The sequence below is a fragment of the Callithrix jacchus genome, chromosome 16 (assembly GCF_049354715.1).
Source record: "Callithrix jacchus isolate 240 chromosome 16, calJac240_pri, whole genome shotgun sequence".
NCBI lineage: Eukaryota > Metazoa > Chordata > Mammalia > Primates > Cebidae > Callithrix > Callithrix jacchus.
Genome location: NC_133517.1, coordinates 98,710,814 through 98,724,736, shown reverse-complemented (window position 1 = coordinate 98,724,736; position 13,923 = coordinate 98,710,814). Strand labels below are relative to the sequence as shown.

The 13,923-nt window shown below is 41.8% G+C and overlaps 1 protein-coding gene across 5 annotated transcripts in view; it reads left to right on the top strand.

The window, feature by feature from the left end:
- Positions 1 to 23: 23 nt before the first annotated feature.
- Positions 24 to 13,923, top strand: part of POP1 (POP1 ribonuclease P/MRP subunit) — a 42,944-nt gene continuing 29,044 nt past the window's right edge. For 2 of the 5 annotated variants that reach the window (XM_078353482.1, XM_035276502.2), the window contains exons 1-5: positions 24 to 576; positions 5,981 to 6,124; positions 9,942 to 10,109; positions 10,696 to 10,871; positions 12,595 to 12,843. In XM_078353482.1, the coding sequence (XP_078209608.1) occupies positions 561 to 576; positions 5,981 to 6,124; positions 9,942 to 10,109; positions 10,696 to 10,871; positions 12,595 to 12,843 (753 nt within the window). In that variant the 5' untranslated portion in view covers positions 24 to 560. Of the gene's footprint in view, positions 577 to 2,941; positions 3,031 to 5,980; positions 6,125 to 9,941; positions 10,110 to 10,695; positions 10,872 to 12,594; positions 12,844 to 13,923 lie in introns of those variants that run through there. The other 3 variants (XM_008983427.5, XM_035276503.2, XM_054246388.2) reach the window with 3 other exon arrangements.

Genomic DNA, 13,923 nt, shown 5'->3' with positions numbered 1-13,923 from the left:
GGAGGAAGCGCCCGGTCTGGCGCATGCGTCCTCCAGCGCGCTCGCCAGGCGCTTTTCCTTGGTGGGGACTGTCGCGGAGGCTTGTCATTCTGACCCGGGGAGTCCTCAGAGCGTCTGGCAGGTTGGTCGTGAGGGTGCCTTCCAGAGCTGCGAGTGTCGGGGGGACCGTGGGTGGCGGTCCCCGCTCTGCGCCCGCCTCTCCTCCTCCTCTTCTCTCCCTCAGACTCCGCTGACCTCTTCTTTCCTTAGTGCCTGTGCCCGGGGCCCCTCTTCCTGGTGTCGCATCTCCTTTGGCCCCTGCGCTCGAGACCCCTACGTGTGCCATTTTCCTTCATTGCCCCGCCGGGCGGAGGCCATCCTGGGAATGGACTTGTATCCCTCTTCTGCAGCCCCAAAGGACTAAGATGGGTCGGTCGGTCATTCAGGGGACCACCCTGAGATCTTTCCGGCTCCTACGGTGTTCCCTTCTGTAGGGTGCTCCTCAGGCTTTACAAGGTCACTATCTGAACAGAGCTCTAGTGATTGGGATATCACTTCAGAAAGTAAGATAGTGATCTGGAATGGCCCAGATCCCTCGTGAGTATTCTGCTGTGTCAGAAGGGATGATACTTGGCTAAATATTTCTTATCCTGTTAGTATTTGCATTATAAATACGCTTCGTTTCTTTATTTGTGCGGGCACTCACAGATATATAATGGGTCCCTATTGTGTGTAAGGCACTCTGCTAGGTGCTAGGAATGCAACAGAAAAAAAAAAAAAAAAAGACCTCTGCCTTCTCTGCTTCCTAAAGATAATATAAGAAAATCTCCTTTATTCCCTCTCATTTTGTCCTACAAGCTGCTAAGGTTTTGACCTTACTCGTTCCAGCTCAGGAACCCTCTGATCTTTTTCACTGGTTTGGGGCCTGGAATAAAAGACCTTCCAGTCTGGCCTCCCCTTGCCTATTCAAGTTTCATTGTTATCTACTCTCTCTTCCCTCTACTCTTCCCTATCTACTCTAGGCGAGCCTAGAGTCCTCACTCCTGTATTCACACAGTAGATTTCTGAATACTCTTTTTTCCTTATCTGCAAATTCCAGCTAATTGAAATCCTATTTTCTCTTACTTTTCCTACCAATTCACATTGATTTCTTTTTCTTCTTTCTTCATTTCATTTCCTTTTTTTTTTTTTTTAAATTTATCTTCTTTTTTTTTTTTGAGACAGGGTCTCACTCTGCCACTCAGGCTGGAGTTTAGTGGCATGATCTTGGCTCACAGCAACCTTGACCTCCTGGGCTTATGGGATCCTCCAGCTTGAGTGTCTCAGGTAGCTGGGATTACAGGAGCATGCCACCACACTTGGCTAATTTTTGTATTTTCTGTGGAGATGGGATTTCTTCATGTTGGCCAGGCTGGTCTCCAAATCTTGAGCTCAAGCAATTCTCCCACCTCAGCCTCCCAAAGTGCAGGGATTATAGCTGTAACCATCACACCTGGCCATATTTTTTTTCTTTCCTTTCTCCTGTTTCCTATTGTGTTGTACTGTATAATTTAGTGTTTTATTATGTGAGGTCTTGTTTTCTAATTGTTGTGTGTTTCAAGAATAGTGGATTGGAGAGAGAAGAGGTGGGGGGAAAAAAAGACGAGTGGATAGAGTAAGACTGCCTGGTTTGACCGTCACAAGCTTAGTAGCCTTGGGCTGGTATAGCATCTCTGTGCTTTAATTTCCTTTATAAAACGAGGATAATACCAGTGACCACAGAGTTGTGAGAATTAAATGAATAAGTCATGTAGAATAGTGCCTGCCACATCAAGTTCTCAGTGCTGCCTAAGATAATAAAATTCTTTTTTTTTTTTTTTGAGACGGAGTTTCGCTCTTGTTACCCAGGCTGGAGTGCAATGGCGCAATCTCAGCTCACCGCAACCTCCGCCTCCTGGGTTCAGGCAATTCTCCTGCCTCAGCCTCCTGAGTAGCTGGGATTACAGGCACACGCCACCATGCCCAGCTAATTTTTTTGTATTTTTAGTGGAGACGGGGTTTCACCATGTTGACCAGGATGGTCTCGATCTCTCGTGATCCACCCGCCTCGGCCTCCCAATAATAAAATTCTTATTCTACTTTGGTATTATATACAGCCTGAAACTATTAGGCACATAGTAGGTGCCCAAAAGTTTGTTAAATTTGATTAAACTAAATAGTTAAGAGATGCTTTTTATTTACAAAATAATTCATCATTTAAGTTTGTAAATAAGAAGCTACCCTGGAGCATTACAAATGATTCAACTTATGTGAAATATTTCTTGTGAAACAAGGTACTTTATTCTTTTTTTTTCTTTTTTAGACAGAGTCTCACTCTGTCGCCAGGCTCCAGGCTGGAGTGCAGTGGCGCGATCTAGGCTCACTGTACCCTCCACATCCCGGGTTCAAGCAATTCTCCTGCCTCAGCCTCCTGAGTAGCTGCGACTACAGGCACCCACAACCATGCCCAGCTAATTTTTGTATTTTTAGTAGAGATGGGGTTTCACCCTGTTGGCAAGGATGGTCTCGATCTCTTAACCTCGTGATCCGCCTGCCTCGGCCTCCCAAAGTGCTGGTATTATAGGCGTGAGCCACTGCACCTGGCCGGTACCTTTATTCTTAAGGCAGATTTTATATTAAGTCTGAATCACCAGCTTTTTAGATCTGGAAGAAAACAGAGATCATCTAGTTAATTCCCAGGTTCTGAAACTGGAGTCCATTATACCAAAGGGTGTGTCTGGTCAATCAGAGGATACTAAGCTGTATCAGAAAACATATCCATTTTATTTGAAGATTTGGGGAGAATATTTTTATAAAGGTGGCACATATTTAGTGCTTATTATTGACAAAACTGACTTGAAGGTGAAGATAAAAGTTAAGATTCCTTCTGGAAACTTTTTTTTGTTTTGTTTTTGAGACAGGGTCTTGCTCTGGATCACCTAGGCTGGAGTGCAGTAGAGTCATCAAGGCTCACTTACTGCAGCCTTGACCTCCCTGTCTCAAGTGATCGTTCCACTTCAGCCTCCTGAGTAGGTGAGACCACAAATGCATAACCATGCCCAGCTTATTTTTTGTAGAGATGAGGTCTTACTATGTTGCCCAGGTTGGTTTTGAACTCCTGAGCTCAAGCAATCCTCCTTGGCCTCCCAAAGTGCAGGCATTATAGGTGTGAGCCCCTACACCGGGCCTCTGGAAACTTTTAAACTAAATTCTATGACTTCATAAAGATGCATCTTATATTTATTCCCTTCTGCTGATAGAGGACCACTGCTAGTTTGATTTGCTCATATTTTAGTCTGGACCCAAAGCTCAAGGATGTTCCAAAGGTTATCCTAATCCTCCAGCACCAGCCTTTTCTTGGCGCATTCTAATCCTGAGCAGAGCTAGAGTTCCTATGGTAGTCTTGTCTAGTCTTGCTGGTGAGTTCTGATTCAAGCAGTTAATAGTAGTTTAACTAAGTTGTTTTGTAAAACATTTTGAATGGCTTTTAATGCTACCTGATCTCAATCATGTGCTTCACTAGCCAACCAGTTCTGCAGAACTCCATTTACTTCCTTCATACTCTTTAATTTGAAAAATGTTTTTGCTTGTAGATACAGTTGTCTTTCATTTGAAGCTGAAATTAGTGGAGGGAGACAGTAAAATGGCATCAATCCCTGTTATTTATTATTTAAGAATAATAGCTACCATACACCGAGCATTTAGTTAGCATAAAACCCCATGTTAAGTGAGTTGTGTATATGTGCTTTACAAAGCCAAAACTGTATACAGTGTGTATATGTTTGTTTGTTTATTTATTTTAAAACAGTCTTACTCTATCGCCAGGCTGGAGTGCAGTGGCGTGATTTTGGCTTGCTGCAACCTTCGTTTCTTGGATTCAAGAGATTCTCATGCCTCAGCCTCCCAAGAAGTTAGGATTACAGGTGCATGCCATCATGACGGGCTCATTTTTGTATTTTTTAGTAGAGATGGGGTTTCACCATGTTGGCCAGGCTAGTCTTGAACTCCTGGCCTCAAGTGACCCACCCACCTTGGCTTCCCATAGTGCTGGGATTATAGGCATAAGCCATCGCACCTGGCCTGTATATAATGTTTATTTAATTATCACAGCAACTTGTAGAGGAAGAGGCTGAGGCTGAAAGAGAGAAAGTAATTTTCCTAAGATTATATAACTAAAAAGTATAAAGAAGGAATTTGAACCCACATCTTTCAAACTCCATAGTGAAAGCCCTTAAACACTATATGCCAGTCTTAATTTTGTATGAGGTTTTGCATTGGAAAAGGAAGTAAGTGAATGGCGGGTAGTTAACTTAGTGGCTCTCAGTGGGAGTGGGCAAATCCTGATGTGGCTGGCGTTTTGGAAGTTTGTGCAGGTGTTTTGGTTGGAATAATAATTGGGCTAACATTGTTGGCATTTATTGGGCAGGAACAGGGATGTTAGCCTGCCGTGTGCAGAAAAGCCCCACAGTAGTCCAGTACCTAATTTATATAAAATTATTGGTTACACAGGTTTTTTGTTTTTTTGTTTTTTGAGTCAGAGACTCGCTCTGTTGCTGAGGCTGGACTGCAGTGGCGCAATCTCGCCTCACTGCAACATCCACCTCCTGGGATCAAGCGATTCTCCTGTCTTAGCCTTCCGAGTAGCTGGGACTACAGGTGTGCGCCACTGCACCCAATTAATTTTTGTATTTTTAGTAGAGATGGGGTTTCGCCGTGGTGGCCAGGCTGGTCTTGAACTTCTGACCTCAAGTGCGCTCACTTCAGCCTCCCAAATTGCTGGGATTACAGGCGTGAGCCACTGTGCCCGGCCCGTTACACAGTTTTAATATGCACTGAATTTTCCAGGAATGCAATAAATCAAGTTTGTCCTTTGGTTGAGGGGGCTACTTTCCTAAGGAGTGTTTACCAATTTGGAAAATTACATCATCAGTGGCATTGTTACCTTCTCTGTGAGGCACTGGTACAACACACCTGTGCTGCTTTGCCTTTGTGGCTGTTGAATTCATGGTAATTCTGTGTGTGGGTAGAAGTATAGACTGGTATTAAAATATTGAACTGCTTTGAGAACAGCTTGGTAAATATCAGCTGCTCTGAGTTCCCTGCCTCCTAGTGTTTCCATGTATAGGGCTCTTCAGATTTCCTACAGTCAGCAGCAAGAGTTAATGACTGTTACATCGGGGTTGGAGGGCTTCCAGGACCCTTATCCAGCTTAATGGATTGTGCCAATGCCTGTGCTAATGCCTATGGGGATGTCATTATCCCCTAGGTTCAAAATCTATTTCATACTATAATCTAGTATAGTTGTGGCAAAATAGTTACATATTATTTAATTAAAATTACTTCTTGGTTCTCCTTTATGTTACAGTTAGGGCATTTATTGTAATGTATGTCTTGATATGTGTCTAATAGGTTATAACATTCATTTTATTTCAAAATAGAAAACAGCTGCTTCAAACTGAATCAGTAAAAATAGGGGATGTTGAGTTTGAAAGCTGGGAACTACTGAGTGGTAAATCAGTCGGGCTCCCACTATGTTTTTGTCTTTATATTGCTTCAAATAGAAAGAAATCATCTATTAATATTATAAGTTAAATATATAGCTGGCCTCATCTGAGTAATAGAAATGAAAACGTCGTAATTTGCGTTGTTTTTAATAGAGTTTATCCTTTTGGAATAGGGTGTTCTATATTTCATTGATTCTAGTGGCTCTTATTTCACCCAAGAATCAAGATAAAGTGTTTGAACTAATTAAAAAAATTTTTTATCACCCATATCAATCTTATCTCATTTTTCATTCTTCTAACAGACTTTATGTGGTATCAACAGTTGTATACGATTTGGCAGTGCAAACTGGAATGTACTAATAGGGTCGTTCCATCAGTAGACTTATTTTGAATCACATGAATATTTATTCATTCAGTTTATTTTTATTTTCAAGTGGAAGTTTCCTTTCCCTGTATTAAATGTATTACTTCCTTTCTAGAAATGTCTAATGCAAAAGAAAGAAAACATGCTAAGAAAATGAGAAACCAGCCCACCAATGTGACTCTGTCCTCTGGCTTTGTGGCTGACAGAGGCGTAAAGCACCACAATGGAGGTGGAAAACCTTTCCAAGCTCAAAAACAAGGTAAGAGACACATGATGCTCTCTCCACTCCCATTTTGACCAAATTGCTTTTGTCAACTCTTTTGATAGTCATTATCTAAATAGTAAATGAACTGAATTATAAACAGTTAGAGTAGACCCTCATTATTTTTGAATTTTCTGCTTGCAAGTTTGCCTATTTGCCAAAGCTTATTTGTAATCCCAAAATCAGTACCTGTGGAGCTTTGGCTGTCATTCGTGGACATACATAAAGCAGGAAAAGTTTGAGTTGCCCCATGTTTACGTTCCCAGCTGAGCTTCCCAGCCTTCATCCAGAAATGGCCAAAGGATGGAGGCAGTTCAGGGGCAGGGCAGTACAGTGCAAGAAGCTCCAGCTTTACTGGGGTTTGACTGTCAGTCTTGGGGCGGCGTCATGCAAGTCACTTAGCATTTCTAGATTTCATTTTTTCTTTTATAAAATAAAGGAAATAGACTCTACCAGGATGAGTTGTTTTAAAGGACTTAAGATTATAATATGGCCAGGTGCGGTGGCTCTCACCTGTAATCCCAGCACTCTGGGAGGCTGAGACGGGCAGATCACCTGAGGTCAGGAGTTCGCGACCAGCTTGGCCAACATGGCGAAACTCCGTCTCTACTAAAAATACAAAAATTAGCCAGGCATGGTGGCGCGTGCCTGTTGTCCCAGCCACTTGGGAGGCTAAGGCAGGAGAATTGCTTGAACCTGGGAGGTGCATGTTGCAGTGAGCCAAGATTGTGCCACTGCACTCCAGCCTGGGCATCAGAGTGGGACTCTGTCTCAAAAAAAGAAAAGAATAAAAAAAGATTATAATCTATGACAGATGGAGACATATATGCATCCCCATAAAAGAATAAAAAAAGATTATGATCTATGGGAGATGGAGATATATATGTACCCCCAATAAATGGTTCAGTATTCATTAATTCATTGTCATAATTCAGTGACCATATGTAACATAAGTACTATAAATAATGAAAATTGGCTATGCATATTTTAGAGCTGATCTATTTTATTTCTACCTTAACATCAATTATTATTACACTTCTGTATTTCCGAAGAGAAATGTAGTATAGCCATCATATCTGTATTTCACTGGTATGCTGACTTTAGATCCTTATGAAGTGATAGGAAGATCACAATTGTTCATTCAGACAGCGGTAGAAAGTGCCAATTTGGGAAGACAGCAAAGCAAGGCCAAGAACTTGTTTGGAATGCTTTAAAAAGCTGTGGATCAGGTCTGATGAAGAAAATTTTAGAGTCAAATTCATAAGATCTAAATTTAGATCCTACAGTTGATGCCTACCATGCCATGTGATAAGCCTTTCACACATTTTATCTCATTTAAACCTCACAATGTTCTAAGATTACAGTGGCTTAATAATTAATAACACAATTGAAATAAGCAGGAACACTATAAAATTCTCTACTAATCCCTTAGTTTACATATAGTTGTTTTTCTTTTTTTGACACAGAGTCTTGCTCTGTTACCCGGGTTAAAGTACAATGATGCGATCTTGGCTCACTGCAACCTCTACCTCCTGGGTTCAAGTGTTTCTCCTGCCTCAGCCTCCCGAGTAGCTGCAACTACAGGCATGCGCCACCACTCTTGGCTAATATTTGTATTTTTAGTAGAGATGGGGTTTTACCCTGTTGGCCAGGCTGGTCTCTAACTCCTAACCTCAAGTGATCCACCTGACTCAGCCTCCCAAAGTGTTGGGATTACAGGCATTAGCCACCGCACCTGGCCACAGACCGATATTTTATGTTGTCTTATAGTCATAATGCCCAGACACTTGTCTGGAAATTTTGCATTTTTGTTTCTTTTTATGGAGAATGGAGTCTTGCTTTGTTGCCCAGGCTGGAGTGCAGTGGCATGATCTTGGCTCACTGCAACCTCTGCCTCCTGGGTTCAAGCAATTCTGGTACACGCTGCCATGCATGACTAATTTTTGTATTTTAGTAGAGATGAGGTTTCACCATGTTGCCTAGGCTGATCTTGAACTCCTGAGCTCAAGTAATCCACCTGCCTCAGCCTTCCAAAGTACTGGGATTATAGGTGTGAACCACCACGCCCAGCTGGAAATTTAGCTTTCTTAATTATATATATATATTTTTGAAACAGGGTCTCACTCTGTCACTTACACTGGAGTACAGTGGCACAATCATGGCTCACTGCAACCATGACCCTCTGGGCTCAGATGATTCCCTCTACCTTAGCTTCCTGAGTAGCTGGGACTACAAGTGTGTGCCCAGGAAATTTTTTTTTTGGAAGAGACAGGGTTTTGCCACATTGCCCCAGTTGGTCTCAAACTCCTGAACTCAAGTGATCTACCCACCTTGGCCTCTCAAAGTGCTGGGATTAGAGGTGTGAGCCACCACGCCCATCCTAGAACTTTGCTTTTAATTCTTTCTTTAGTATCGTGCTCTCAATTTGACTGTGGCAGAGCATTAGGATAAAAGACTGACTGACTATACGTAATCATGTGGATTAGAGTATTAAGGGGGTGTTGTTTGGGCTGCTGTAACAAAATACAGCTTGAGCATTCCTAATCCAAAAATCTGAAGTCTGAAATGCTCCAAAATCCAATACTTTTTGAGTGCTGACCTGACATCACAGGTGGAAAATTCCACATCTGATCTCATGTGATGGGGTCACAGTCAAAATGAAGGCACATAACACACAGTTTATTCAGCATTCCCACAGGAAGAAAGATGTTCCCAGCCCCCTTCAGCTGTGATGTATCTTTTTTCCAAGCACTCCCAGATTTCACCACCTAAACACACCCGTGAAGACAGATAAAATGGCATGCAATTTTTACTGTTAAATACTTACATGTGAATAAGTGTAAGAAAGTGATTATCAGTAGCATATAGATTCAGAATCAGGAAGGACGCTGATGCCAGCCAATCATAGATTGTCCTCAAGGGTGGCTGAGATCGTGACACCATGACACCTTTGCTTTCTGATGGTTCAAGTACACGATGTGCAAAAAATTTCATGCACAGAATTATTAAAAATACTGTATAAAATTACCTTCAGGCTATATGTTTAAGGTGAAAGAAATGTAACTGAATTTTGTCTTTAGACTTGGGTTCCATCCCCAAGTTCTCATTTTATACATATACAAATATTCCAAAATCTAAAAAAAAATTGGAATTTGAAACACTTCTGGTCCCAATTATTTCAGATGAGGGATATTCATCCTGTACCTTACTGGGTAGCTTATAAATAATAAATGTATTTCTCACATTTCTGAGGACTGAAAAGTCCAACATCAAGAAGCCAGCCTTCTGGTTCATATACAGCACCTTTTTACTGGATTCTCACATGGTGGAAGGAGTGAGGGTCTCTGAGTACTCCTTTATAAGGAAACTAATCTCATTCATGAGGGCCCCACCCTTGTGACCTAATCACCCCCTAAAGACCCCACCTCCTAATACTATCACTTTGGGGTTTAGGATTTCAACATTTGAATTTTGCGGGACCTAAGCCTTCAGACCTTAGCAGGGAGATTAGATTTGAAATTCATGTTGCACTGTTTATAGGAGAAAATTTCACCTGTATCTGTTATATCCAAGGTCCTTTATATGTCATCCTGACATGATTACCTTGTGTGCTATCTACTAGCTTTGTGATTTTGGACAAGTTAATTCACCTTCCTATGTGAGATTCCTCTTTAAAAATAAATAGTAATAGCCACCCTATACGGTGATTGTAGGATTAAAAACAAGGTCAATATTGCCACCAACAAATATTAGTTCTCCACGATCATTTTTATCTCTGATAAAGGTGACATGTTTCTTTTTGAAAATATACTAGAGCCTCATCCTGGAACTTCACGACAGTGGCAAACCAGAGTCAACCCCCATTCTCTGCCTGACCCTGATGTGAGTGAGCAGTCTTCCTCCAAAGTGATGTTTAGAAAAAAGGGAGGATGGAAAGCAGGTCCCGAGGGTACATCTCAGGAGATCCCCAAGTATATAACTGGTGGGTACTCATAAAGAAGTGCAGTCTGCTTGTATTTTGAGCTCTTCATGTCTAATGCAGCAGATAACTGCCCTCCTCGTGGTCCTGGCTCTACCTCCTCTGCCTCCTCTCTCCTCCCGCTTCAGACCCTTCTTCACCTCTAGCCTAGACTCGAGCCAGAGCTTCCTTGGACTTGGTGGCTCTCCCTTCTTCAGTTTCTCTTCCTGTCTCTTACTTGTCTTCTTACAAGTTTTAATGAACTGTTCCACTTTGTCTCAACCCCCATGCTCCTCCTATTTTAAATATGCCATCCACACTAGGCATGGCATTCTCCAAAGATGGAAAATTGAGAACGCCCTAATGGCAACCAAACTTTTATTTAAAGGGCCTGTCTCCAGGCCCTTTCCATCCTCTTCTCCTGTTCTTCACCCTATGATCCCCATCCACGTTAAACCCTATATTCCTTGTAAATACCTTAGCTGTGCTTTCTGGTCTCTCTTTATGCCTTCTTGGTGGAGGAATTCACTTAAGTTTCCCCAGAACCCCGTTTATTCTCCAATGTTAATTCAAGGTTTGTGTTTAATGACATTGTCATTTCCTTCAACAGCTTCTACTTTTGCTCAAGCACGAGCTGCTGAAATCCGTGCTATGTTAAAAGCTGTGACCCAGAAGTCTTCGAATTCACTGGTTTTCCAGACTCTGCCACGGCACATGCGACGAAGAGCCATGAGCCACAATGTCAAACGCCTTCCCAGACGGTTACAGGAGATTGCCCAGAAAGAGGTAGGAGTTCTAGTTAGTGTAAATGCTTAGGTTAGTAGCTCCTAGAAGAAATTGAGAAGTATTAACTTAATAGAATTTATTAAAAATAAAAACCAAGGCTGGGCGTGGTGGCTCATGCCTGTAATCCCAGCACTTTGGAAGGCTGAGGTGGGCAGATTGCCTGAGCCCAGGAGTTAAAGACCAGCCTGGGCGACATGATGAAATCTCGTCTCTATAAAAAAAATCCTAAAATTAGCTGGGTTTGGTGGTGCATGTGTGTCTGTTGTCCCAGCTTCTCAAAAGGCTGAGACAGAAGGATCCCCTGAGTTGCGGGAGGTTGAGGCTGCAATGAGCTGTGATTGTACTGCTGTGCTCCAGGCTGGGCGACAGTGATACCTTGTCTGAAAAAAAAAAAAAAAACCCAGAAAACAAAACACTCATGGTTTTTGCATATATTTGATTTAATAATTATCCAAACTTCTTCCCTCCAAGCCAAATTAGCAGGCAATTGATCATTATAGGTGCTTTGAAATATAGCATTTGATACTCCTCTCTTTTAAGAGTGTTGAATAGTTGATTTTCCTTGCCTAGATACTTAAAAAAAGAATCCTCTGACCTCTTACCAAGTGGTTTTGGGTCTGTTTTTGGGGTGTGGCCAGCTTTGGGTAGGAAGGTTAAAAAAAGCAGCATCAATGCTTAGCATTTGCCTTTTGACTTTTTCAAAGTTGAAAACTTGAACTGGGTTTTAATTTTTGTACAAGTCTAATTTGTTTTGGCTTCACCAGAATTCTAGACTTGAACATTCTAAGATTAATCCCATGACTTTACCACTTGGTTTAAAACCCATTTATTGAGCAACCTTCTGTTTACCATTGCTATGCTAGTAGTGGCGTTTGAGTTCAAGAGTGAAAACTAACAAGGAATTTTATACTTTCTAGATTTAATGTAATGTCTGTTTCCCAGTGATAACATTTAGCATGTGTCTGTAACCTAACTGAAATGAAATATGTGGGTTTTCCTCACTTGTATTAATTTTGGTCTTAAGTTTTTGGTTTCAGTTACAGTTCTACAGGTTAAAATGACAAGAGGCTAGCATTTGATTTCTTCTTTCTTGCTTTTTAATATTAATAGACATATTAAGCTGTGTTACTGTGTTGAACATTTTTTTTTTTTGGGACAGAGTCTTGTCCTGTCACCCAGGCTGGAGTACAGTGGCATGATCTTGGCTCACTACAACCTCTGCCTCCCAGGTTCAAGCAATTCTCCTGCCTCAGCCTCCCAAGTAACTGGGATTACAGGTGCACGCTACCACGGCTGGCTGATTTTTTTGTATCTTAGTAGAGATGGATTTTCACCATGTTGGCCAGGCTGGTCTCGAACTCCTGACCTCATGATCCACTTACCTCGGCCTCCCAAAGTGCTGGTATTACAGGCATGAGCTACCACACGTGGCTGTGTTGAACATTTTATAAGTATTCTGGTTTTCATATTCCATGAAACTTGCCCAGTTAGTGAGTAATAGAACTGTGCCTCCTTCCTAGTCTGCCTAGCTCTAAAATATTCACTCTTTCCATTGTCTTCCTTCTCTACTTACATTGGAGAAACCAAGTTAAATATTTAAGCAAACTAATGGGATCTGTAAAATATTCTACTTGGACTGAAGTTATTTGTTTGAATTCCTAGCCATTAACTCCGTTGTGAGATTCTTACAAACTGGGATATGTCTGTCTTATTGAACCTATAGGCGGAGAAAGCCGTACATCAGAAAAAAGAACATTCAAAAAATAAATGCCATAAAGCTCGAAGATGTCACATGAACCGGACGCTAGAATTTAACCGTAGACAAAAGAAGAACATTTGGTTAGAAACTCACATCTGGCACGCCAAGCGGTTTCACATGGTCAAGAAGTGGGGCTACTGCCTTGGGGAGAGGCCGACGGTCAAGAGCCACAGAGCCTGCTATCGAGCCATGACCAACCGGTGCCTCCTGCAGGTGTGCTTTTCCAGTGGGCTTTCTTGTTATTTTTGTTTGATCCTTTCCCATAGAGACCTTTGGAATAGTTTGTGGTTTGTCAAGCCCCGTTTATGTGGTTATTCATTTTATAAATGATTCCTGAGCATGAGGCCCAAGCCCTTTGCCAGACGCTGGAGATCAGGCAGCCTAAAGTTAGGGGGGGACTGACATTAATCAAACATTTTACCAGACAGGTGATTGAAGGGAAAAGCATACAGTACAATGAGCATTTCTAACCTGACTGGAAGGCATCCCCGACAAGTGCCGCTTGAGTTGAGCTCTCAGGGATAAGATGGGAGAGGGGGAAGGCAGAAGGAAGCCGGGTGAGAGTAAAGAACTGGAATCAGTTCTGTGTGACAGAGATGAAGAGAAGCAGAGCAAGGCAACGTCAGGGCGAGGTTAGGCTGGAGAAATGAGGAGGAACCAGATCGTGCAGGTCTCGTTGATCATGTCAAGCTTTATTCTGCATAGATTAATCTAGCAGTCCTTCATCAAAAACAGGTATTTGAGAATCTACTGTGTACCCTGAGCAGGATTCAGAATGCTGGTCTAGGTGTTTATGGGTCAGTGGGATGCTGGGCAGGATGTTTTAAATTTTAAACTCTTTGAGAGGACAGATTATTTTAGAGCCTCTTAGTAGTACTGATTGCTCCCTCCTCTTAATAGCTAATTCAGTTGCTTTCTATTTCTTCTAATACATATTTAGAAATTTGTTCTTTGCAGAAGAGCCTATCTTTCAATGGCCAAATTTTGAAAACCGTTATTATTGGTGTCCTTTGATACCCCTTGAGAGTAATGTAGTAGAATAATCAATACAGTAATATTTTTAAAAAAATTCTGGCAAAGTATCCATAACAAAACCATTGAACCATTTTAAATGTACAGTTCTGTGGCATTAAGTACATTTATGTTGTGTAATCAGTAACACCATGCATCTCCAGAAATTTTTTATCCTTCCACACTGAAACCCTGGACTCATTAACGGCTAACTCCCCATTCCTTCAGCACCTGGCAGCCACCATTCTACTGTCTGTCTATTAATTTGATCTAGCATAATGT